The sequence below is a fragment of the Peromyscus californicus genome, unplaced genomic scaffold (genome assembly GCF_007827085.1).
Source record: "Peromyscus californicus insignis strain IS unplaced genomic scaffold, ASM782708v3 Scaffold_14__1_contigs__length_90479793_seg_2, whole genome shotgun sequence".
NCBI classification, from domain to species: domain Eukaryota; kingdom Metazoa; phylum Chordata; class Mammalia; order Rodentia; family Cricetidae; genus Peromyscus; species Peromyscus californicus.
The window spans coordinates 17,474,523-17,500,729 of NW_026294436.1; the positions used below are offsets into that span (position 1 = coordinate 17,474,523).

The 26,207-nt window shown below is 46.9% G+C and overlaps 1 protein-coding gene and 1 non-coding gene across 2 annotated transcripts; both read left to right on the plus strand.

Moving 5' to 3' along the window:
* Positions 1-561: 561 nt before the first annotated feature.
* On the plus strand, positions 562-642 carry Trnaa-agc (transfer RNA alanine (anticodon AGC)). Its single transcript has one exon. It is a non-coding gene; the product is annotated as a tRNA-Ala (tRNA).
* Positions 643-10,504: 9,862 nt separating this feature from the next.
* Pigr (polymeric immunoglobulin receptor) lies at positions 10,505-26,103 on the plus strand. The gene is made up of 10 exons (XM_052736693.1): positions 10,505-10,547; positions 16,581-16,925; positions 19,457-20,110; positions 21,311-21,643; positions 22,186-22,518; positions 23,655-23,844; positions 24,246-24,367; positions 24,737-24,868; positions 24,982-25,040; positions 26,008-26,103. The coding sequence occupies exons 1-10, from the start codon at positions 10,505-10,507 to the stop codon at positions 26,101-26,103; spliced, it is 2,307 nt and encodes a 768-aa protein (XP_052592653.1).
* The last annotated feature ends 104 nt before the right edge of the window (positions 26,104-26,207 follow it).

The following is a 26,207-nucleotide window of genomic DNA, read 5'->3' on the forward strand; positions in this document are numbered from 1 at the left end:
GGAACATGTGTTACCAGTACATGATTTAGAGAGCCACCCATCATCTTGGAGTTGTGGGAGAAGGTAAGGAGACCAGCCCCGACCTCCCGGTAGTGAAAGAAGTGATGATTTAGTTGATATACTTCCTTCCCTCCTCTCAAATCTTCCTTCATCAAGTGCCTGTGCTAGTACTCAGGGGCCTTCCTTCATGCCTACTACATCCCAGACAACTAGACACAAGCTATTCCCTGCTCTAAGGGAAGCAATCATATCCTGCAAGTATCGTGACCACTGCGTTTAAATAGAAGGAGGCAGGGACAGAAAGCCGTCTAAAGAGCTCTCGGATGGCCGAGAGAGGCTCATGCCCTCTCCGTCATCCTCATACATCTCCCTCTCCCAGCACATCTCCCACTAACCTTCTGCCCCGGAATGGGGAGGAGGAAATTGCTAATGAGGAAGAAAAAGAAGTTAGTTACTAATGTGTCTCTGTGACCTCCCGCCAGCCACCAAGGCTCCGAGCCTGAGCTCCGGTAGAAGAGAGGAGAGTAGCAAAGGTATCTAGACAGTTTAGAAATTCCAGAGTCTAGGGTTGGGGATTTAGCTCAGTGGTAGAGCGCTTGCCTAGCAAGCACAAGGCCCTGGGTTCGATCCTCAGCTCCAGAAAAAAAGAAAAAAGAAATTCCAGAGTCAAGAGGCTGCAACACTGACTGTCCTCTCCAAACTAACCGTGGTCCACAGTCTCACCATTACCCATTGCCCCTCCAACTACATGAGTTTAAAGGATACATACGCATTATAGCTATAGATTACATAGATTGGCCAATCCACTCTGCAGCCACGAGAAGGGCAAAGGAGGGCTGAGAAGCCCTCGAGTCCTACTGAAGGAACTGAGTAGTAGTGACAAGAAAGTACAGCGTGAGCTCCCAAGCCCTTGGAATGAGCAAGGATAAATGGTCCCACTGACCAGATGGAACGAGTTCTATTTTGGTTCACAGAATCACTTTTGCATTTGAAGGAACGAGACAGACACAACAGCACCCCAGACCGACACCAAAATCAGGACTCTCCTCACTGTCCCAGGAGCTGTGTTGCCGCCCAGAGGAGGGAAAGGAAGAGAGAGGGAAAAAGAAATCCAATCTGAAATACCATTGCATCGGACTGAGCTTTCCTGGAAGTGACTATAGCTATTTTTTATTTTTCATGCATCAATCAGATTGTGGATTTATGGTCTTCCATGGAGCTTTATAATAAAAAAAAAAATACAGTTTCTTTTCTTACCATCAAAAGCTGCGATTGTGTTGTGGGTTAGGGCACACGAGTGAGCTCACATGCACGTCTGCCCCTCCTGTTTCTCTAGCCCTGTTCCCCTTCCCTTTCTGGGAGTTTGCTTAGGACTCTTGAGGAAGAGCCAGTGACCGGTGAGCCCTGCACAGGTCAGTGTGTAGCGCTTCAAGGGGAGGGGGAGCTTGTGAGGGTATGGGGTGTGTTGGACAATGGGCTTCTTTGTGTGGCCCAGGAAGGCTATGATTATCTGGAGGATACCTAGGAGGCCCAAACAGGTCATGACCTGGGAAAGTTCCACGGACTAACAATTGTGGTGAGGAGGGAGGCTGCTCCCTCAACTCGGCTGGTGGGAACCTTCTGTGTGTAGCCAGGTCGGGGCCCCTAACACAGCTCCCCATTCAGCCCAGCTTCAGGGAGCACAGGGAGAGTCAGGGGGAAAAGGGGAAGAAGTATAGCTCCCAAAGGCCCTAGGCCGGAAAGCGAGACTTCGCAGATGATGCTTACAGAGTGGCATTTCAGGCTCCATGTGCTAGGGGGTCATGGGAGCAGGGGCAATCCATAGCGACTGGGGATGTGAGGCCAAACTCTAAGGGACATTCTGTCCCATATCCTGAAGCTGCACCAATGGAAGATCCACACGCGACATTGTCTCCTCAAGTACAGGGGAGAACAAATGGAGCCAGCCAGGGAAGCGAGGATCTGTGGGAGTCACGTGCTCTGGCTGGCTACTTTGCCTAATGGGACAGCGGCCCTTTAAGAGCCAGGTGCGGGTCAAGCACAGAGCACAGTTTCAGTTTTGGCAGCAGTAACCAGTGCCTTGTTGGAAGCTTCTAGAAAGGCAAGGGTACATACTGGCTGACAGGCTGCGCCCCGAAACTGGATCAGCGGGAGAGAAGGAAGTGGCTAAAAGTAAGTGTGCTGCCTGGGATCCTGGGATAGGATGCTTCTTGAGATCTTGGTTCAGATGACCCTCTGACTCTCAACTACCAAACTCACAGAGAGGGTGAGGAGGACAGGGCAGACTGTGTGCCTGCATGTCCCAAGGGATTGTAGGGCATATTCCAGTGATATGAAGAAAGGCAGACATGTGTATGGGCATGCCTTTTTGGCAAAATAGCAGGGGTAAGAAGGAAGCAGCTCTGTTGCCAACATACCCATTACCCTTAGTCCCCAAATTCCCTTATTCTCCTTCCGTTACTAACTTACACAGCACCTAGTCTTTCTGAGCCTCAGTCTCAATCTGTAAGATGGGAATTTAAAAATAACAGCTATCACTGCTGGTCAAAGTGGGTTCACCTGAGAAAATAAGTGTGACGTATAGCAATATGACAATGGTTTGGTGCGTCATAATTTAGTTCAGTTACTCAAGAATTAATCGAGGGGCAGGCAGATCTGAATTCCGATCATACAATAAAGCACACAGTGTCAGCTACCTTTCAGAGGGGGGGGGCACACTCGATTGCTTTTCCTGGGCTTCTGTGAGGCTCTGAAATCATTTCCAATTGCAATCCAGATTTGCCTCCACGTATTCATGCCACTAGAAACAAATATGCATTATGGTGTCACTCTGCCCTGCTCTAAATGGGGATAACAGTGTCTTTGTGGAATGATAGACTAAGGACAATGGGGTGGGGGGAGGAGCAGAGCCACCTTCTAGGTGCAGGCATTAGCCCTATGCCCTGATGCACCCCCTAACATGCACCCATCAGACAACCTCCTCAGCTTTGTCCATCCTCACAATAGTTCAAAGCCAGTACAGAAGGACAGTGGCAGCTTAGCTTCATCTTCTGCACCAGCTCCATCTGTACAACTGCCTTTATACTTGGAGCCACCCAGGACAGGACACACGCAATGTGTATGATAGTTTCCGTTAACACTTTCCCCTGCTGCTGAGGGACTTAGAGATTTCTTAATATATAAAGCGGGGTGTGCACCAGTTTCGGGGATTTGGGTAGAGGCATCTATCCGGTAACTGAACGTAGGGGCTCGGCTCTGAGCCACATACAGAACTTTCCAGTCATGCTTCTGCCTGTCCTGGATGTGGTGTTATACATAGCCCAATGACCTGAACCAGGAGTCAGGAGAACACCAGGCTCTATGACCATTACCTGCTTCTTAGCACACCTCTACATCTGTGGGGTTCATTCACAAAAAGCCCAGTTACTTCAGCTTCCATTCAGTAAGTCCACTTACCCTGAGACTTCCTAGATTCATCTCATGTCCCGCCCCAAACACCAAGGAGCTAGGAAGGGTAGACACTACAATCCCATCTTACCATTGAGACAACTAAGACTTCATGAGTTAACGTGAATGATGTCAAGTCACCCAGCAAGGCTGAACAATAAGTTGGTGCATCCTTTCTGGTATGGTTTTAAAGACACTTTGATATCACCTATGAAAACAAACCACTTAACTTAAAATATATGTGCAACTGGAACACACCTATAATCTTAGCACTTGTGGGGTTAATGTGGGAAGATGGAGGGACTGAGTTAGATGGCAGCTACATAGAGAGACTCTTAAAGATAGATAGATAGATAGATAGATAGATAGATAGATAGATAGATAGATCACAGGTGAGGATTCCTGAATCTGTTATTTTCAAAACTGAAATGCTCTGAACCTAGACATTTCAAGAGCCAACACCACACAAGCAGAAGATTACACCAGACCTCAGGGAATGGGTGTCAATCAAAAACACAGGCACACTAAAAATATATCAAGTTATCTTCAGGATGTGCTTAGACTTGGGTCCTCTTCCCAAGACATCTTACTACATATCTGAAATAATCCAAAACTTAAAATGGAGCCCACTTCTGAGCCTAACCATTTTTTGATAAGGGACACTCAGCCTACATAATCGGTGCATTGGGACATGATCCACATCCTCCTTTCTCTGACTCTGGGTACAAGGAAGCTTGGGTTCCAGAGTCGCTGGCATTGACGCAGCACGGCAGGAGTGACAGAGCTTTGGCATGGATGCACCCAGATTCAGGAAACAAAAGTATCACTCCTCATCGGTGCCCAATGCTAAATAAATAACAGCTAGTGGTTTCGGGAAGAACTTGGCACCCCCTCTAGGTCCAAGGGACTCTTCATGAGAATTGCCTTTTCTGTGAAAGATGGGGAGGGGAGAGTAACTTCACTCCCTCTCTAAGGCTGGCCTTCCTGCTCCCTCTTCTTCCTACTGATTCCTCTAACAGCAAGACCCTCTCCAGCACACCAGAGCGACTAAGCTCCTATGCTTTTTTATAGAATTTATTTTTATTATTTTAGCATGTATGTGGTGTGTGTGTGTGTATACGGTATACATGCTTGTGTATGTGTGTGGCGTGTACACCTGTGGTGTGTGTGTGTGTGTGTGTGTGTGTGTGTGTGTGTGTGTGTGTGTGCGTGTGTAAGTGCACAGCCTGTGCCTGTGCATATGGAGGTCAGAGAATCTCTGCTGGGTGTGTTTCTCTATCATTTTCACTTGGGCACCTACCTTGGGCAACTTTCTTACCCGTTTGTGCTTCATACCCTGCTTCCTGGGGTAGCTGCATCAATTAAAAAGTTAACATCAATAAAGGTCTTGGAAAGAATTCTGCATGTGTTCTTCTAACCCAGGGCACAGTGTTTGCCTCTGGGAGTCACAGGGCTCAATCTAAACAGCTCTCTCTGAGTCATCTTGATAGGATGCCCAGCCAACAGCCTTCCAGTCCCCTTTCACTGTTTGACCAAAAGAAAGAGAAGACTGCATTGACTTTAGATAGGAGATGTGGGTGAGTTAATACTTCCAATCCCATCACTCTGCTAAGGACTTTGTCATTTGATCTGTATAACACCTCTCTACAATGTAGAGTCACCTCCAGTTTACAGATGGGGACCTGTAGGCTCAGTTTAAAAATCCACACAGCCCCCAAGTGAGAGAGTGGAAAGCCAAGTGGACAAGTGGTTTTGCCACTCAGCCCAGTGCATAGCTACCATGAAGATCAGACACCACCCACCCTCCTGCCCTTTAGAGTAATCGTAGCTGCTCTCAATTGAGGAGCACTCAATGTCATTAAAAATGTGTCCCTATATATTATTCTTCCATCTTTCCCCATGTCCTCCCATCCCAAGGCATTCCCCTTTCAAGTTAGAAGAGTCAGAAACTCTTATAACTATTTTATCAATGAAATCACTGAGTCAGTATATTTTACCCAAGTGATAGAACGCTCCTTATACCCCATGATAGTATGGAATGCAGACTCCCAGGTTCTCTTCCATCCTTGACGCCCTTCTTCACATGACAGTTTCCAAGCTCATGCTACCCTGTGCTCAACTCTTGGTCTGTGAGAGCTGAAAGTGATAGTCCCAAATGGACTTAGGCAATGCTTCTCCGGAAGTAGAAGGGACAACTCAGTTCAGGTGAAGGAAGAAATGAAAAGAAAGCCTATGCAGCCAAGTCATCCTCTCCCTTTTCTTAACTCCAGAGCATCTTACTCCTTCAAGTTCATACTCCTGGGTTTTCAGAAACTGTCACTTGGCTTCTGGTCTTCTTAACTCACATTCTCTGTCCCTCTGAAGCCCCTGGAGCTTTGAGAAACTCACCTTACCTTTTCTTGGGAGGTAAAGGCTTTAGGTTGCTTCAGAGATACAAGAGTAGATAGCTTACTAGCCAAGCTAAGACCCAGGCCCAGGTTCCCTTCCTCAGAAGAGGGCTATCAGAGGTCAGATGAACAAAGATTTGTCCTGAAAGCTGAAAAGCTGTCACTTTAACTAAAGGGGAACTAAATTAGTTCGGAGGGAGACCAACCCATGTGGCTCATACTTTTACCCCAACCTACAATCTTGGGCATATAGGTTATAAATATACTGGGAAGCTAACAGTAAACTTCAAACAGTGGCCTCATCGGTGAAAAAAAACCAGCACAATCCTAGCTTAAGTGCAAGGATACTATTGAATAATTCACACAAGAAGTTACAGATCACCACACTTCGGCTTTATTAAGCCAATTAAGAGTATAATGAGTCCTCTAGTGGGCTAACCAAGAGTAGGCCCTGACATGGGAAAAGACTCTTGGTACCCAGATAAAGGAGGGTAGGGTTTTTAAAGTCAAAAGGCTGCATACGCATCATACCTGGTGTAGGCTACGGGTCTTTACAATGTAACCTTTGATCTTGTAAAACATCACACAAGGTCATACTTTTCAGAGCTACAATTCTCTACCTGTGGGTCAAGACCCTTGGCGGGGCTGAACGACCCTTTCACAGGGGTCACCGGAGACCATCAGAAAATGCAGATATTTACATTGCGATTCATAACAGTAGCAAAATTACAGTTACGACATAGCAATAAAAACAATTTGTATGGTTGGAGGTCATCACAACATGAGGAACTGTATTAAAGGGCTGCAGCGTTGGGAAGGTTGAGAACCACTGCTCTAGAGGAACCAAACTGTTTTTGCATATCAGGACCCTTCCTCGGCGTAGATGGAGGGTCCTCTTGGTGCTGTAAAACACTTTGTCAAGAGGTGAGAAAAGCTATTTATTGAGAGGCAAATGTGGCTCCTAAGTGGGGGAGGTTAGGAGTCAGGACAGCCTGACCTTCTTAAGCTGGTCACTAACATACTTATAACCCCGGAGAACTCATCTCTGGGCTCATGCAAGAAGCAGTAATAGATTCATGGTCCCCGTTCCAATTCTGATATACATCTTGGGGTCAAGGATCCCTAGTCCTTAGGTCTCCAATCTGCAGCAATAAGGTAAGAGCGTCTATGCCTGGGGTTCCTGTGGTAATACAGTAAATCATGTAAGAGAGACTCCTGGCAAAGCATCTAGGGTGGGGGTGCTTCACTCTTTCTTTCCCTTCTTAAATCCATCTCGAGTTGCCCTGCCATTGGGGCTTCCCTGAGCTCTGGGTTGCCTGGGCTTTGGGGAAAGTCTGACTGAGATAAAAATGTCTTAAATACAGGGTCCTTTCAGCTGCTACCAGAGAAACAGCTCCAAATTTTAGCTCTAGGCAAGGAAGAATTCCTGTTTTTGAAAATGTCTTGCCGGGCGGTGGTGGCGCATGCCTTTAATCCCAGCACTCGGGAGGCAGAGCCAGGCGGATCTTTGTGAGTTCGCGGCCAGCCTGGTCTACAGAGCGAGATCCAGGAAAAGCGCAAAGCTACACAGAGAAACCCTGTCTCTAAAAAAAAAAGAAAGAAAGAAAGAAAAAGAAAAAGAAAAAAAGAAAATGTCTCTTGCCCATCATCTGCCCTGTGAGTAGACTCTCGACTTCCTTGCGAAGGTGACCCTCTCCCAGGTTTTTCCTTCTGGATATGCATACCTGATGCTCTCACACCTGACTTCAAGCTACGCCCCAAGTTGAAGGTATACACACATCTTCCCGCTTCCCAGCTGACTGACCTAGCCATCTAAAATGTGTCATAAAATGATTGGCAGCCTGGGCTAGAAGTCAGGTCCCCCACCATGGAAAGCCCCCACCTCAGAAACAAAGGGGAAGTCACCCTCCAGTGGAGGGTAGGACCCCAGCCAAGCCTATGAAAAGAAGACCAGGTCCTTCCTCATGAGTATTAGAGGCTTGCTTGTCTAGAGTCAAGGACAAGAGTGACAATAAAAGAAGGTCGCCACTAGTTTGAGTTCTTAAAAGCTGATAATATTTGGCCTTCCCACCTGTGACTGCACCCAGGACCAGCACAGAGGGCAGGTGCTAGGTCCCAAGGGACTTGGCACCACCCATCCCAACTGTTACAGAAAAGATAGGCCTCACAGCTGTTCTTGCCTAGGAGCTTCTTGCCACTCAGGTGACCCATGGGACCTGATCACATCCAAATTAAGCTGAGTTTGGCTAACACTCCACTCCAGGAGTTTATCATTGACTTGGTAAGAAAGCACGGGCCATTAACCCCAGTAAAAAAGCCTTTAGTAGCCATCTGACGCCCTTGTCTGTCCCCACCCCCTGCCCTCACTCTTCCAAAGCACTAGAGAAACAGAATACCTTTATCTCCACAAGGAAATAAAAGGGTTTCTTGCTGGGAAATTCCCTCCAAGGAAAAGAAATAACCAAGATAAACAAACTTATTGCCTTTGGCTCAGCTAGTGAAGGAAGTCTCTGGGAACCAGGAGTTAGGGACCAGCAGGGAGAAAAGATAATACCCAGGCTCCCTCCAGCTTACAGCTTCCTTATCTTTATGGGTACTCATTAGTGCAGAGGGCCTATTATCATTGTCCTTCTCCTTTAAAAGCTCCATCAAATCCATTCCAAAGTTTAAAGCCAGGCAAAGTCCTCCAAGTCTGTTGGAAGCGGGGACTCCCCTCTCCTTTCTTCTCTCTTCCTCTAGTCTCTAGAATCTAGGGTATCATTTGGGTCCTTGTGATAGTACAGCCTAGCATGGGCCAGAACCTCAATCCTCTCTAGGTTTGAACTGCGTAGAAGTCCACATGGGTTGCTTGCATTCTCCCTCTTTGCCAGAACTCACCTACCATTTTGTCTCCAACCCCAGAATGGAATCACAGGAAACCTTGGGCATAACTCATCACCTCCAGCTCTTAGTTTTCTTGTGATTATGTGTCTGCCTATCTGTCTTATTTCAAGGGCACTTGGAAAACTCAAATGAATAATGTCAGGTCCAAAGGGAACTCCAATTCCCCAAACTGGAAAAGATAGTCCAAATGTCTAGAAATGAGTTCAATCTGGACTATTGGTGGGTTTCTGGTGGTCAAATAAAAGCCAGCATTCCTCAGGAATTTGTGAACCTCTACCAAAAGGAAGGGACCTCTGGCAGAAGGGACATATGGCTACTTGTGGTGCCTATTAGCATATCAAAGCACACGCTGGCCTCCAGGCTCCTTCAGTATCACAAGTACCTGTTACACATTTCAAAGTCCATCCTAGCCCTCCTCACCTCCTTCCTACCCTACACTCCCCCCAGCTTACAGGCTTCAATCCCCCCAGCTACTGCTTCCCCTTATAACCCTGCTATTCTTGCTATATTTTAAATTTTCTATCTTTCTGCAGCTCTCTGCTCCTGTTTCTCTCCCTATGTTTTCTCCATTCTTTCTCCCCTGCTCTTCTCCTCTCTCTCATAGACTGGCCTGACCATGTCCAGACTGCTGGCCATGTCCAGTCTACTTTTTTCTATCTCTGCTCTGGACTCTTCCAGATGTATCTATCTGCAACCCCACCCCCACCCCTACCCCTTCTCATTCTCATATCTACAATTAAAAAAAAACCCTTCTTCTTAGCCAGGCATTCTTTTAATTACAGCACTCGGAGGCAGAGGCAGGCAGATCTCTGTGAGTTCGAGGCCAGCCTGGTCTACAGAGTGAGTTCCAGGGAAACCAGGGTTACACAGAGAAACCTGTTTCAAACAAACAAACAGAAAAAATAAAAACAAAAATCAATCAAACAAACAAAAAAACCTTCTTCTTAACCAAACCATGCAGCAGTCATGTTGTTAGTTTATACAAATAATATCAAAGACAGTCTTTGACAAACAATGGGCATTCTAGCAAACCAGTATAAGCATACTATCAGAGTCTTGATGCAGCAGAGAGGTTAAGAGCATAGACAAGGCAGTGTTCAGATTTCTCCCAGCTCACTCTGCCTATCCCACAGTCAACCCTTGTATGGCATTTGCAAGCCTTTGCATGCCTTTACAAACACCATAACTGCTAAACTACTGCTTCCTCTCAGTTTACTCAACAACCGCTGAAAACATGTCAGCCTCCTCTACCTTTAGGGATGTAGGGAGGGTAACTGACACAGAAGGACAGGGTCTTGTTATGGTGTACTCAACTGTGTCCTGGATGATGACAAAGAAATGTCACCAACATCACTATCCCGAAGAAACATGAAGCTTAGGTAAGAAGACAAAGGTACTTATGACTATTGACGAGCAATTAAGAACACCTATCATTTGTCAAAGATTGTCTTTGATATTTTTCATATAAACTGACAACATGGCTGCTCCATGGTATGGTTAAGAGGAATGTTTTTATTGTAGGTGTATGTGTGTGTGTGTGTGTGTGTGTGTGTGAGAGAGAGAGAGAGAGAGAGAGAGAGAGAGAGAGAGAGAGAGAGAGAGAACAGAAGAGGGGTGGGAGGACTGGGAGTTGTTAACAATAAGGAAGCCCCATTCATGCATTCATTCATTCAACAGGATTTACAGCCATTTCTGCAGAGGAACTTCATCTTGTTTGGTTATTGTCTTTCAGCATCTCACATAAGAAGTCGACCTGAATGGCACAACCCCCTTGGAAGCCACCAGCAATGAGGCTCTTCTTAGTCACCATCCTGCTGGCTATGTTCTCAGGTGGGTCTGCTGTCCCAACTCCCCAGCTCAAACTCCTTGTTTCTAGACTCATCCCAGCTTCATGGGACACGGCATCAGTCACCCCCAGCTATGTCCCTCACAAGATGTGTATCCCTATGAGACACAGACACACAGAGGCAATGCAGAAAAGGCATGTCTAAAAGTGGGTTTTGATAGCACTGGAAACCAGAGGTAAGAACAAAAATTCCTAATTTTAAGACAAGGAGTCTTACAGAGAATCCTCTCTGGAGACTAAAGAGAAAAAAAAATGACCTTGACCTCAAACCAAACATCTTTTCTGAATTGTGTGATTTGGGGGAAATTAACTAAATGAACTAATTTTCCTGGCCCTTAATGTGAAAAAGAAAGAAAGAAAGAATCTACCAAGGGAAATTGTATAGTAAATGCAAAAAACGTAGCATCCTGAAAAGTAGTGTTAAGACACCATTACTTTGTCACTCATTGTCGTTAAAAAGATTATTGTTAATGAGATGCTATTGTGGAATTTGAGACCACAGGGAGAAGACTAAAGACTCAATACAGATTACAATTACCCAAATTTATTATTTCTGCTAGTAGGGCGGCTCTCTCTAAGCCAAATCAGAAATGTGCTGCACTTGAGCAGATGGGGGAACTGTTTTTAAAGGCAAACGTCACAATTGCTCCACTTCTGCGGAATTTACAACTACATGGAGAATTGCCCCTCTCTCCTGGACATAAGGAACTGCTTCACTCCCCCAACCCACAGCTACATGAGAAATTGCCATTCCCCCTGCCCACAGTGATAAGCGTGTTTACAGAAGCCAGAACAAGCTGTTAATCATTTCAAAAACAGTTACATAGTTTAGGGGAGGGACAAGGGGTCAAAGCTTTTAGGACTTTAGGTTAGAGGTCAACAGCTACAAAACCGGGCACCTGGTACCAAATGGAATTTTCTTAGCCACAACATTCCCCCCTGGCTTTAGATCATGTGAATCAAATCATTGATTCCTGCTGAAACAATTTTTTAACAGAGTTGATTCTTTTTTTAACGTATGTTATCAAGCAATTTAAAATTTGAAGGCTGATCATAATGCCAAGGAGCGGTAAAAGGATAGGTCCAGCTAAGGCAGTCAAAGGATAGTAAGCCATGGGAAGAGAAAACGGACAGATAACAACTAGAGGCCTCATCACACTTCACTCTTGCATCTAAATTTTTCTGGACCATGTTTAATGTTTCTCAGATAACTCCCTAGTTGTTGGCATAAAAACAACATTTTTCACATCAGATGGCACAAATCTCATCCCCAGTGGTTTTATAAGAAACATTTCCGCTAGGGAATCAGCTTTTCAAGTTGTCCTATAGAATCATTGAGGTGTTGTATGTCCTGGTCTACTCTATCGTTTAGAATTTGGAAAGTCTGATCTTGGATAATTAAAGCTGATGTTCCCAAGGCAGCCGAGTCTGTGATCCCTGCTGTCACTAGGAGGGGATATAACCACAGCTGAGTTACTATTCTTTTTCTTCTAACTAGGCCCTGGCACTCACGGCGGGAGTGTCCTTTATATACAGGCAATTGTTTCTACTCTCTTCTCTAGTATACATATATACTTGGGGAAGACTACAGGTTAGAATACAGAGATTTCCTTCCATGGCCCGAATTCTGGTGTTCCGCTGTTACACATCCAGCGAGTCCAAACGTGCAGGCCCACCATGTCCCTAAAGGAGCTGGAAAGCACATTCTCATATATTCAGACTTATTGGTGTACAAGTGAGTACTACAGGATTAGCCATAAAGGGAATCTGAGTATTATTAGTTGAAGAGATTAAACAAGTACCTGTTCCTTGGAGATCTTCTAGAGTGAGCTTACTTTCCTCTGGTTCACAATTAAAATTCTCAGATGGGGTAGTAGTTGGGGTAATAGAGAGATTGACCCCTATCCCCACATAAAAAGGAGGCCTAGAGCCGAGGCAAAGACAACATTTATTTCCCAGGTTAGAGAGGGTATGATTCAATCAAGCTGTTTAATAACCTTAAGCTGTCATGCTTAGGGACATCATCGGGAAAATGTTATTTCATGTCTTTTTGTATTAGGGCTTAGGTAGAGTCTATTATCATATACTCGTCTGTTGAGACTGAAGGCTGATTTATTATCATGAGTAGAGCAGTTGGAGGAGGGAGGACAGGAAGGGAACTCACCCTAGTCTTTGGTTAAGGCATCCAGCTTGTACCTGGGCCTGTAGGGCTCACTTGGGGTTGGGGTTAACCCTAACCCTTTCTTGCATAGAGAAGCCACAGCACATTGAAAACTGAAACTCTTGATGTCAAGCCAGAAACCCCAGGACCAGCTTTGAAGCTGAGGCTGTGTGCTCACTCATTCCAGGTCATGACAGAGTGGAAGTGCTCCTTTAAGCCGAGGCTGTGTGCTTATTCATTCCAGGTCACAACAGAGTGGGAGTGCTCCATTTCTCACAGGTTCACCCTCGGGAAGAGATTTCTCACTCAAAAAGGATGCATGGCAGGGCAGCAGTGGCACATACCTTTAATCCCAGCACTTGGGAGGCAGAGCCAGGTGGATCTCTGTGAGTTCGAGGCCAGCCTGGTCTACAGAGAGAGAGATCCAGGACAGGCACCAAAACTACACGGACTCTCAAAAAAAAAAAAAAAAAAAAAAAAAAAAAAAGATGTATGGGTCTAGGTGCCCAATATCTCTTTCTCAGACAAACTTAGTCTCACAGTTTGGATCAGAACAATGACAATCTCATTTTTACTAAAGGCAATGTGTTGGGCCATCAGCTGAACATATATGGAAAAGGGTTTCATTTAGTATATTCTTATCACATCCTGGGAATGGCCATGGCATTGCCTCCAATATACTGTATCTTAGAAGTGAGCGATCCCAATCTTTTTTGTCAGCCTGGACTAGAGAATCCTTGAAGAGTTTACTTAGATCAAATCTAAACACAGGCTGGGAGGCATTGTTTCATAGAACACATTATTTTTCTGCTTTCTGACCATGGATATAAGATGTGTGGTTCCCATGGCAACTCCTAGTCCCAAACCTTAACATTTTCAGTGAGTTAAGCCTAAAAGATACCGGTCAAGACTCCCAACATTAGTGTGTCTGAGTCCAAGGTGCTGATGAGCCACACCTTTAGGGGGAGCTGGTGATCTCTCAGTACTCTCCATTTTTCACTGTAGTTTTGGCTAGTCATGTCTACCTTAAAATGGAAGTGGTGGATCCAAGCCTCAGTCCCTGCTACCTTGATGGCCACGGGTGTTGTCATGATCACTGGTGCATCCCCTTCCGGGAAAGTTCCAGGGTTCTGCTGGGCAGGCGATGGACCTACACCAAGTCACTAGGTTGGAACCTGTGCTTCTTTCTGTTTGGTCAAAAGCAGCGTTGGTGGGCAGGGTGATAGACAACTCTGGATGTCTCAGATGGTCTGCTGCAATGCCTGTTAGGACTTGAGGAAGGAATCATTAGATATTTCAATGGTCTGTGGCCTTCCCGTTGCAGAAATAAGTGGAGCTGCGGCCAAACATTATTTCAGATGGTGTAGCTTGTCCTGGTAGGGGGCACACCTGATCTGAAAAAGAATGGTGGGAGGCAACTCTATCCACCCTTGGACAGTTTCTGCCCAGAGTTTAGTTAGTATCTCTTTAACAGTCCCGTTAGCTCTTTCTATTTGTCGTGAGCTCTGGGACCTATAGGCACAGCATAAGTTCCAATGTATCCCTAGCATTTTAGTTGCTTGCTAAAATGGACTTTGTCCATGAAGGCCAGTCCATTGTCAGACCCCAAAGAGGAGAGGAGGTCAAATCTGGGAAGACTCTCCATCAGCAACTTTTTAGTAACTACATTTGCTCTTTCTGACCTTGTGGAAAAGGCTTCTATCCTGAAAAGGCATCTATACAAGCTAGCAAATACAGGTAACCAAACATTGTCGGAGTAACTTCAATACAATTCCCAGTGTTCTCTGGGACCAAGCCTCTTCCTCAAGCACCCACAGGTGCAGGTTTTCCTCCTCTTGGGTTCACCTGGGTGTGGATGGCATAGATAGCGGCAGGCAATTTGCTCAACTCTTTCATCTAGGTGGCCTACCTGTCCCTGATCAGTTCTTTTAATTTGGTCGATCTCAGGTCACTGTGATAGATTTGTGAGAGAAGGAGTGGACCCCAAGGCTTCCGGTAGGATGGGGCATCAGTCTGGAAGCATCCACCAGTCCTCTGTCCCAGTGGGCCCCCACTGTACGGCCCAGTTTTCTTCCTCACAGGTGTATGTGTGTGGTGGACCAAACGCTTGCCCTGGCCCTGTGGCTGTTCTTCTTGCTGTGCCATGAGCAAATCTGTTGGGTCCTGCCAAATCCCCTTTTTGGTGTCCCAGACGATGGGTAATAGCAAGCCTCTCTAGCAACCTGAAAGCTGTTAGGAGATCAGAGACCTCCTCCTTGTTTGTGATCGTCTTTTCTGTAGAGGTCAGCAGGCTCTGTTCCGGGTACAAGGCCCCATGGCCATGTGCATTGGCAAAGGCATGTCGGCTGTTGGCACAGATGTTGATGGCTCAGCTATTTCCCCATCTCAGTGCCTGAGTCAAGGCTATGGGTTCTGCCTCTGGGGCTGACGTCCTCTGAGGCAGAGATTGTACCAGATGACCTCTGTGTGTGTCCCTACAGCCCCTCCCGCATACCTGGAACTGCCTTGTACATAACTGCCTCCTTAGGTGAATAAGATCACATCTGCCTTCCTAAGGGGCTGGTCTCAGAGGTCCAGTTGTCCATAGTGCAGGTGGTCAATGACCTGGGCACAGGCATGGACCAGCTGTTCTTCAGGGTCAGGCAGGAGGGATTCTGGGTTTAACACAACAGATGGTAAGGATTTGATCCTGGGTACATCTAAAAGGAGAGCCTGATAACGGGTGAGGTGTGTGTTTGCTATCCCATGCTCAGAGGCTCCTCGAAGGAGCACCTCAATGGAGTGGGGATTGGTGACAACCAACTCCTTCCTGTCCCATGGTTAGTTGATCAAATTCCTTTAACAATAGTGCTGGGGCAGCAGTGGCCCAGATGCAAGCTGTTCGTCCATGTGTCCCCAGAGGTCAGGACTTCCCAGAACAGCTCACTGATCGGTATTGTCTTGAGTATGCATGAGCCAGCAATCCTTACTTCCATTTTGTTTCAATTTGCAAATTTGCAGTGGTCACAGTCTGGCCATCCCTGGGCCTCCAAGTCCACAAAAGTGCTTCCCCCCATCTGGAGCTGTTTATCACTGGACCTCCCAGTTTTGGTGCTTGTCCTCAACTAGGGCTTGACTCTGACTAGCGACTCTTTAATTTGTGGCAGCCATGGTCTCTGATGTCCCTGAGTCTCCAAGTCTGCTTTAGACTTGCCCTCACTTGGGGCTTATCCTGGATCCCTGGCCTTGAGTCTGAGGTCCCCCAGGATCTCGCTGGGGCCTCCAAGAATGTTGTGGAGTTTGAGACTCCTGGGAAAAGACTACAAACTCAATTACAGATATAATTTGCCAAAATTATTATTTGTGCTAGCTGGGCAGGTAACTCTAAGCCAAATCAGAAATGTGCCACACCTGAACAGATGGGGGAAAGGATCTGAAAGGTTAGCACCACAATTACTCCACTTCTGTAGAATTTATAGCTACAGGAGAAACTGCCATTCCTTATGCCACAGCGATAACCATGTTTACAGAAGCCAGAACAAACTGTTAATCATTTCACAACAGTTATACAATTTAGGGGAGGAGACAAGGGGTCAGAGTTTTTAGTAATTGAGGTCAGAGGCCAACAACTAATAAAGTGGATGCCTGGTACAAAATGGAATTTACTTACCTATTACATTACAATTAAAATGGAACCAAATTATGATCAAGTAACCATTTTATTTTATACAGTGTTGTATGGCTGTAGTATCATGCAAATAATTAGGGAATACACATTAATTAGAAAATGGCATTCCTCCGGATGAGCTATGTGGATCGCTTCAGCCCACTTGACCTCTCTCCATTCTTAAAACTCTCTTGTCTTCTGTTCCCACAGCGGCCTCCACAAAAAGCCCCATATTTGGTCCCCAGGAGGTGAGTAGTGTGGTAGGTAACTCGGTGTCCATCACGTGCTACTACCCAGCCACCTCCGTCAACCGACACTCCCGGAAGTACTGGTGCCGGAAGGGAGCCAACAGCCTCTGCACAACCCTCATCTCTTCAAACGGCTATGTCTCCAAGGAGTATGCAGGCAGAGCCAACATCATCAACTTCCCAGAGAATAACACGTTTGTGGTTAACATTGCACAGCTCACCCAGGATGACACTGGGAGCTACAAGTGTGGTCTGGGCACCAGTAACCGACCCCTGTTCTTTGACGTCAGTCTGGAGGTCAGCCAGGGTAAGAATCCAGCTCCCCGGGCTCCTGGGGAAAATAGTTTAAATCAATTCAGGGGCAATGACAGAGTTTGCCCCAGGAAGATACCTCCTGCAGAAGGGTATCCTGACATGATGTCATAAGTCTCCTCCCTCCCGAGGCAAAGGCTTTTCTTTTTTTTTTCATGATAGAATATCAAGACAGATGAGGCATATCTGGGGGAAATGGGTGAAACTTTCTGTGTCTTCTGGATCTCTAACAAGCATCTTAAGTGGCTTGAATGGGTACCAGGAGGACAGCTTTTGTTGATTTGATAGAGTTGAGACACGATGTCTGTCAGGTCCAAAGGAAACTCCTTTTCCCCAAATTCTGGAGGATAGATGAAAGCCATCATTCCTTGGGACCTTGTGAAGCCAGTTCCCTTCTACTAAAGGAACCATTTCCCTTAGAACTGACAGAAGGGACAAGTGGCTATCTGTAGTGCCTATTAGCATACCGAAGCCCCTGTTGGCATCCAGGCTCCCTCAGGATCACAAGTACCTGTTATATACCCAAAGCCCATGCTGGCATCCTGGCCCTCCCCTATCCTAAACTTCTACAGCTCATGGGCTTCCTGCCCCTGCCCCCACCCCTCCCCCGCCCTGTCCCCCATTTCTCCTTCTACCCTGCTATTTGGACTCCGCACCCTCCTTTTGGCCCACACTTTCTTTGCTCCCCCAACCCCTTACCATGCTCCCACTTCTCTCTTGTATCTGCTGGCCATGTTCAGTCTACCACGTTCTCTCCATGCTCTGGACTCTTCCAGATGCCTCTGGCTATACTCTCCCTCATATCTACAATTCAAACCTTCCGCTTAACCACAGGTAGTTCCATTAGAACTATCAGCATGAATTCGCTTTTTTTTTTTTTTAACTGAAGTCTAAGCCCCTGCAGAGGTTGGCCACTAAACAAAACCACTGCAACTGAAAGATCTAGAAGGAGAAAAAAAAGGTTTTCTGACAAGTGTTCATCAGTGACGGCACCTCTGATTGTCCAAGGGAGTTAAAAGAGAAAATTCAAGGGAGGAAATTCACAGGGGCTCTGAGGATATGCATTGCTCTTTGGGATGTGGGTGCCATTAACTGTATCCTAAATAAGAAGGTCGTTCCTATGCTCATGGAGAGTCATAACACCATAGGTCCCTAAGAGATGAGGCTTATTCACAGTTGACCCCATCTAGATACCTAGAAGGGTACTGCAGATGCTGGGAATTAAACACCTTGAATAGCAGACTCTGCTTCTTACGGCCACCCAGAAGATTTGGAATATTATTTTTAGAGAATTCATGTTCAATTCTGTTTGTTTCTGCACATGTTAATTTAGCACCTGCCAAAAATAGATGTTGTGCCAGTCACAGCAGAGAGGGAAAATGTGAAGGAAATGTCTCCTCCAGTCTGTAGAGGTAGAGCCTAGACTGGATGTGTTGACTGACAAAGATGTTCAGGAGGACACAGAGAAGGGAGAAAATAGGGCAAGCTTAGGGAAACCCTTCCTGAGGAGATGGAAGTCAGGCTGGGCCCTGGAAGAGGGAGGAGATGGATGGGTGACTGCTGACTTCACTCATAAAGGTCATAGCCAACACCTCCACAACAAAAGGCAGGGTAACCAGAGGACACTTCATTTAACCAAGCTGGCTTTTAAATTTTAGTTATTTTATGTGTGTGAGTGTTTTGTCTGCATATATTTCTGAGCACCACGTATGTCCCTGGTGCCCTCAGAGGCCAGAAGAGGTGTCAGATCCCGTGGGACTGGAGTTTCAGATGGCTGTGAGCCACTATGTGGATGCTGGGAATCGAACCCTGGTCCTCTGGAAGAGCAGCCAGTGTTCTTAACTGCTGATCCATCTCTCCAGCCCCTGTTTATTGAAGTTTTGCTATCATAGGAACCTTCACAATGACCATGCAAAGATCTGGTTCCTATGCAACCTGTACATGGAGTTCCATGAAGCACGGGCAGCCATATAGAGATGAGATAGGACAAAACAGGTGTGAACCAGAGCTAGTAGACTGAGTGGAAAACCCAGCAAGGCTCATCTGTTCAAATTCCTCCAGGTGCTTCAGCTGTAGTTCCTCTTTTGGGGTGTGAGGCAGACTCGGCAGTGAAGATCTTGATAGACAGAATGGTAGGTCAGGAGTTTCTTTCGGCCCCATTGTCACAGAGAAAAATGAGAAGGTCAAAGTAATGTTTTTAGGATTTGTGGGTAGCTTTAGGATAAAAGTGTTATGGTTTCTATGGTCTGTCTTAGAGAAGAGGAATTCTGGTTTCCATGGCTTGCCCTTGGGAATAATGGCATGAAAAATAAAAGGGTAGGAGAAAGTAGAAATAAAACCTTTGCTTTAGCGGCCTTTGTCCTGGTGTGTCATTGTGTAAGTTCCAACAGAAAAATTCTGACAATGTTGCTCTAGAGAGGAGGGCATTCTAGGTCATTGGCCCACCCAGAGCCCTCACTAAGAGCAGCAAATGGCCCTAGGTTGTGAAACAAAAATTATAATTTACCCCTGTCCTTCATTTCTCAGTTCCTGAGTTCCCAGAGGACACTCATGTCTACACTGAGGACATGGGCAGAAATGTGACCTTCGACTGCCCTTTCCAAAAGGAGAACTCTCATAGCAAGAAATCCTTGTGTAAGAAGATGGGTCAGACCTGTGAACTTGTCATTGACTCTACTGGAAACGTGAACCCCAGCTATGAGGGCAGAGTAAAAATTTTCATGAAAGGGACCAGCGGAGTAATATTCGGTGTCAGCATTAATCACCTAAGACTCAGTGATGCTGGGCTGTATGTTTGCCAGGCTGGGGAAGGGTCTAGTGCCAATAAGAAGAATGTTGACCTCCAGGTGCTAGAGCCTGAGCCAGAACTGGTTTATGCAGATCTAAGATCCTCAGTGACTCTTAACTGCGATTTAGGCCGTGAGGTGTCAGATAAAGCCAAATATCTGTGCCGGATGAACAAGGAAACTTGTGATGTGGTCATCAACACCCTGGGGAAGAGGGATCCAGCCTTTGACGGCAGGATCCTGCTAACCCAAAAGGACAATAATGGCCGTTTCAGTGTGTTGATCACAGGCCTGAGGAAGGAAGACGCAGGACACTACCTGTGTGGAGCCCACAGTTCTGGTCTGCCTCAAGAAGGCTGGCCCATTCAGGCGTGGCAACTCTTTGTCAATGAAGGTGAGACCCTCCAAAAGGCAAGCAAGATGGGGTGAAATGGGATGGCAGATGAGACATTAGCTTAACTCTCTGATATATTCATCAATGTTCACGTTAGTCGTCAGTATCTACTCACTAGTAAGTCTTGAACTAAGTGGGAGGCAGTTCAGGAAAGCTAGAAAATGCAACCTCTGCCTTATGCTAGTTCCCAATTACTCTTCTGCATTATCGAGGGGCTGTTGGTGGTTATCCCTGGGTAACAAGAACAAGGAAAGTAGAGCCCCTGCTGGAGGCATGACTAGTAGACATGGTAGGCCCATGTCCCCTTCCCAACCCATTCAACTCCAGAGCAAGTTGTACATCACAACCCTGAAACTCAGATGGGAGAACATTGGCATACCATGACCTTAAAGCTTCCAGGAAAGGCAATACCCCAGCATCTGAATGTTCCACTCCCACAGCTCTAAGGGTTATTTGTTATTTGGTACAATCTGCCTCAACAGCTACACCTCCATGTGCTATCAGCAAGGCGGAATGATTCAGCCCATCCTCCTTCTCACCCTCACACACAGAATCGCCTTCATGAGAAGCAGCAAGCCAGTAGTTGAAGTTCAAAGTATCTGTCCTTATGGTTTTTCTTTAAGGGGACTATGTTCCTGACACTGTTTCCTATTCCCAAATCTGGGTCTTCATCAACATCCCTGACATCTTCAGTCACCATGGGTTCCCTCTGGAACTCTGCATTAGCTTCTGTGTTCTTGAAGATGACTCTTGGGGTCTTTCCTAAAATCATACCAAATTGTTTTAGTTTCTATTTTAAAGTATAGCGATTCCAAATACATTTTTGTAATTTAGGTACAATACGTTGAGTCTTTTTTTTTTTTTTTTTTTTGGATATGCTAAGAAACAGAATAGAAGCTTATCCAGAGGGAGATTTTATAAGAAGCCAAAGGAAGGGGGCCAATATTCTCTCTTAAATGCCTTTCATTCACTGCTGAGAATGAGATGGGAAGAGAGGGACGAGATACCCACACCAAAGTCATCGGAGTCTGGCCCCCAGACTCTGGCTACAGACTCAGATGTAAATAAAATGTTTTTCATTTTCTGAGGAGTGGAAGGTGATTTGTCTAAACTTTCCTCTCTCCATGGTGATGTCATGGGAAGAAAAGTTGCTATTTGAGTATTTCTGCCCTTTCACACTATCCCCATCTGTACTTCCAGAGTCTACAATTCCCCCTAGTCGCTCTGTGGTGAAGGGTGTCACAGGAGGCTCTGTGGCCGTGATCTGTCCCTACAACCCCAGGGAAAGCAGCAGCCTCAAGTACTGGTGTCGCTGGGAAGGGGATGGAAACGGCCACTGCCCGATTCTTGTGGAGAGCCAGGGGGTGGTGCAAGAAGACTACGAGGGCCGCCTGGCTCTGTATGACCAGCCAGGCAATGGCTCCTACACTGTCATCCTCAACCAGCTCACCACCCGGGATGCCGGCTCCTACTGGTGTCTCACCAATGGCGACTCTCGCTGGAGAACCACCATAGAGCTCCAGGTTGCTGAAGGTGAGAGCTGACCTGGAGCAGGTGGAGGCGGGAGGCTGAGGACTATTCCAACAGCAGCGGTTCCATCCGCCCCCCTGACATCTTCCCTGCTGTACCATCTCCATCTATGCTGGTGCAGGAAGGACCTGCTTGTCCGGAGGTCACATTTCCAGACCCGTGGACAGCACCACATGTTCCTTCAATCATCACTTGCAACACTTCCTGATATCAAATATTGGCCTCCTTTGCTGTAGACAGATGTCCCCTGAAGTAGAATATTGGGCATGCTCTTTGTACTAAGCCTAGAAAAAAACTAAATAAGTAAAGGCAAGTAAAAGAAGCGAAGAGAAGCCAGCGAGCAAGGCCGTATGTTCTGTATTAAACTCTGGGCTGATATGGTGGTCATCAATAGTCACCGTATTAGCATGCCTTCTGCTTCTTATTATATGCAGACTAATGTATCACAATGATATCTTCAGGGGAAACGCACACGGCACACCAAAACCACCACTTTCCTTCCCCGGTCGCATCTCCAAGTCTCAGTTTCTGTGTCTGTTTGCCAGCTCCAGGGAAGCCCAACCTCGAGGTGACACCCCAGAACGCGATGGCTGTGCTGGGAGAGACCTTCACGCTCTCCTGCCACTATCCCTGCAAACTCTACTCCCATGAGAAGTACTGGTGCAAGTGGAGCAACAAGGGCTGCCACGTCCTGCCTAGCCGTGACGAAGGGGCCCGCCAGTCCTCTGTGAGCTGTGACCCCAGCAACCAGCTCATCTCCATGACCCTGAACCCTGTCAAGAAGGAAGACGAAGGCTGGTACTGGTGTGGGGTGAAGCAAGGCCAGACCTATGGAGAAACTACAGCCATCTACGTGGCAGTTGAAGAGAGGACAGTGGGTGAGTCTCCAGCAATCAGTGCCTGCACCCCACAGCACCCCATGGCAGGGCTTACCAAAGGCCCCTGACTAGGAGCTTCTCCATCAGGGTAACTCCGGGTTTTGCTATAAGAGAGAAGGAGTAGAGAAGCAAATATCAGGAGCTTTCCTGTTTCATCTCAGTCGTAAGACAAGTCTCACGGGTGCCTCTCACACCAGAGTGAAGCCCCCTCTCCGTCCAGAAGTCCCACATAGCAATTTCAGAGTCACAGTCACATCGGCACACTCGTCCTCCTCCATCTGTGCAAGACTGTTCTCAGAAGATGGTCGGGTACCAACATCTTGACCAAGAACACGAAGGCACAGGGTGTGAGTGTAGCTTGGATTAGAGCATGCGCTTAGCATGCGCAATGCCCTGGGTTCAATTCCTGACACCAAAAGAATAAAGGGAGGAAGAAAACAATTAATGCAAGCTCATCTGGCAAGTTGGTATTCCCAGCCTCTGATTAAAATGTCATGTAAGCCAGGTGATAGTGGTGCATGTCTTTAATCCCAGCACTTGGGAGGCACAGGCAGGCAGATCTCTGTCAGTTCAAGGCTAGCCTGGTCTACAGAGTTAGTTCCAGAACAGTGAGAGTTGTTACACAGAGAAACCTGTCTCAAAAAAAAAGAAAAAGAAAAAAAGAGAGAAAAAGGAAAGAAAGAAAAAAGAAAAGAAAAAGTCATATAAGATGTCATCTTGTATGATGTGGGCCTTTTAGCCTTGGATATCTCAGGAAGTCTGAGTCTAGCAAGACTAGCTCACGAGAAGCCGTTGTGGTGATGCTGCCTGCAGGCAGCCCTGGGACAAGATTTTGATGCTGTGAAAATCTCTTTGTCTGCCTGTTGTCACAGGTGGATCTGTTACATAGATCCTTGACAATGGAAATGAACTTGGTAAGACTAGGGGAGAGGATTGGATAGAGGTAATCATGGTGTGGGGGCAGTAAGAGTAGATATAATGTCTGGGATCTAGAACAGGTCTTCATTACCAAGCTTAGTGCTAGTCCAGAGCCCACCCCAGTAGCTTTGAGGTCTTGCCCTGTGATCTCTCCCTAACCCACAGGCACAAGAACACAGAGGAAAAACCATAACCAGCTTTGCTTTGCTCTGCTGCAGGGTCACGCCATGTCAACCCACCAGATGCAAACGCACATGCGGATGTTGCTCCAGAAAAGGCAGCTGAATCCAGTGTCAGTGAGAATGAGAACAAAGCCGTTCTGAACCCCAAGCTTCTGGCAGAGGAAAGAGGGATAGAGAGCGTGGGAGACCAAGCTCAGGAGAACAGAGCATCTGTGGATGCTGGCAGGTGAGTAGATTGCCCACTCTACCACTCCAGAGGCCAAGCCCCAAGTCTGGGCCACTAGAACCAAGTAACAGAGTGTGAAAGAGACTAGTGGACAGGCAGCTCTCACAGCCTTGGCTTATGCTTGTCAGGGGAGGGGAGGGTGCACACCCCTTCTCCCATAGCTGGAGCAGTCCAGTTCAATATCTCAAGCCTGGAATATGGAGAAGGCCAGGTCCTTGCATTGCTGGTTCAGGGCTTGGGGTGGTCCTTAGCAAAGCAGAGTTGAGAACTCCATCAAAAAGATAGAGTAGGTAGACAGGGTGCAGGGGGGGGGGGGGCGGGTGGGACCTCTAGCTGGGACAGCCTTCCAGCACATTCTGAGGATCTCCCTCAGTGGTGGGCTCACTTAATACTTCTTGCAGTGCTGACGTACCAAAGGGGAGCTCCAAAGTGCTGTTCGCCACCCTGGTGCCCCTGGGCCTGGTGCTGGCAGTGGGTGCTGTGGCTGTGTGGGTGGCAAGAGTCCGTCACCGGAAGAATGTAGGTGAGTACCCAGAATGCTCCCCATCCCACCTCCAGTTCAGCTGATCAGCCATGTGACTCTGCTATAACCCATTCTATTCTCCATTTCCTTGTGGCTCAAGACAAGGCAATAACTACCTTTCACGGGGCTGATTTAAGCTAGAATGGAGTGCTGTGAACTGAGTCACAGATTAGCAAAGGTCCTAGTGTCTTGACTACCCAAGAAAGGGAGTCAGACTATTTTCACTTTGATTCGGAGGTAAGCATCAAAAGACACCACTCCTTGGTGTTCCTTGGGCTGTGGTGTGTGTTAGGTCCTCTCAGGGAGAGCAACACACACTGCTCTCCTTACCCATGGCCCTACCCTCACACCGACTCCTCTGCCCAACAGACCGGATGTCAATCAGCAGCTACAGGACAGACATTAGCATGTCAGACTTTAAGAACTCCAGGGATTTTGGAGGCAATGACAACATGGGAGCCTCTCCAGACAATCAGGAGACAGTCATGGAAAGCAAAGATGGTATGTATTTTGAGAATGCACAGCCCTTGGGATAGCAAAACTGGACCTGCTCCCATCTGGGAAAGAACAGAGATGGTTAGGGCTAAGGACACACTCTCTCTCTCTCCATGCAGAAATCGTGACTACCACTGAGATTGCCACAGAGCCAGAAGAATCCAAGAAAGCAAAGCGGGTAAGGAAGAAGGGCATCCCTTTGCATGGCAGGGAATTTGGACTACAGTTAGACGTCAGGGCAAAATCCCCCCCATCTGGAGACTATTCGAGAGGACTTTCTGAGAAGGGGACAAATCCTTCCGTGTGAAGCTTCAGAGGGACAGGAACTCAGTTGTAGGCTGTGAACTGCAGAAGATGTGGTCACAGGCAGAGGGTCACATGTTAACAGTGATGACTGAGTGGGTGGTCTTCCTGAGCTACAGGGCCTTAGGGCCTTTCCGTGGACCACACATCCCCCTTTGAAAGCTTCCTCTGGACTATCCTTTGGCCTGAGACTGGAAGACATTTATTCACAGTGGGCATCTTGATCATCATACCCTTGCCCACCTCAACGAGTTTCCTGAAACCCCAGAAGAAGCAACTCCTACCATTGGGTTGCAAATTGCCCTCCTTGTCTTCCCAAGGCTCCTTATGATGCCCTGTTTTTTCTAATCATGGAGTACTGACATTTTTTTTTTTTTTTTTTTTACTGTATCTGCTTCCCCTCATACCACCAGAGAGCCTGCATTTAGCATAGTCAGGATATAGAGTTCGTCCTAGAAATGAGTCCCTGCCATCTGGACAGTGTTAAAAAAGAGCTACCTCTCCAGGGTGGTAGAAAGAGAAAATGCTGGACATCTTGGCTGACAAGAACCTAGGTCAGCTCACCTGTGGACAACAAGAGCATGGCTTCTGGGGACAGCCCCCGCCGACAGAGGGTGTTCCACTCCACTTTGCATAAGGGGGTAGTGAGACAGTAGGAGATATTTTTAGAGGCTACAACTTTCCATTTCTCAAAATTTAGCTCTTCCTCCTGAGCATGGGGGCTGGACGGAGAGCAAGGTCTCAGAAGTGTGTGCTGCTCCAGCAGAGATGGTATATGCAGAACTTCACGTGTATGTCCTTCTTCTTGCCCATCAACTAATGCCTCTCCTCTTGCTCCCCAGTCATCCAAGGAGGAAGCTGACCTGGCCTACTCAGCATTCCTGATCCAATCCAGCAACATCGCTGCACAGGTCCACGATGTTCCCAAGGAAGTCTAGACAGTGCTGACTGCCTACCCCTGCCTGTGACAATCAACTCGAGAATCACACTGATCCACTCACAGCCTGCACTGTCTCCTGGGCTTTTCCCTCCTGACCTCAGA

Bases quoted from the DNA above. Each gene is read 5' to 3' on its own strand.
- Pigr (XM_052736693.1), top strand. From the start codon at position 10,505: ATGAGGCTCTTCTTAGTCACCATCCTGCTGGCTATGTTCTCAG. The intron at 24,368-24,736 runs GTGAGTACCCAG...TCTGCCCAACAG, and splicing joins CCGTCACCGGAAGAATGTAG to ACCGGATGTCAATCAGCAGC. The intron at 24,869-24,981 runs GTATGTATTTTG...CTCTCCATGCAG, and splicing joins AGTCATGGAAAGCAAAGATG to AAATCGTGACTACCACTGAG.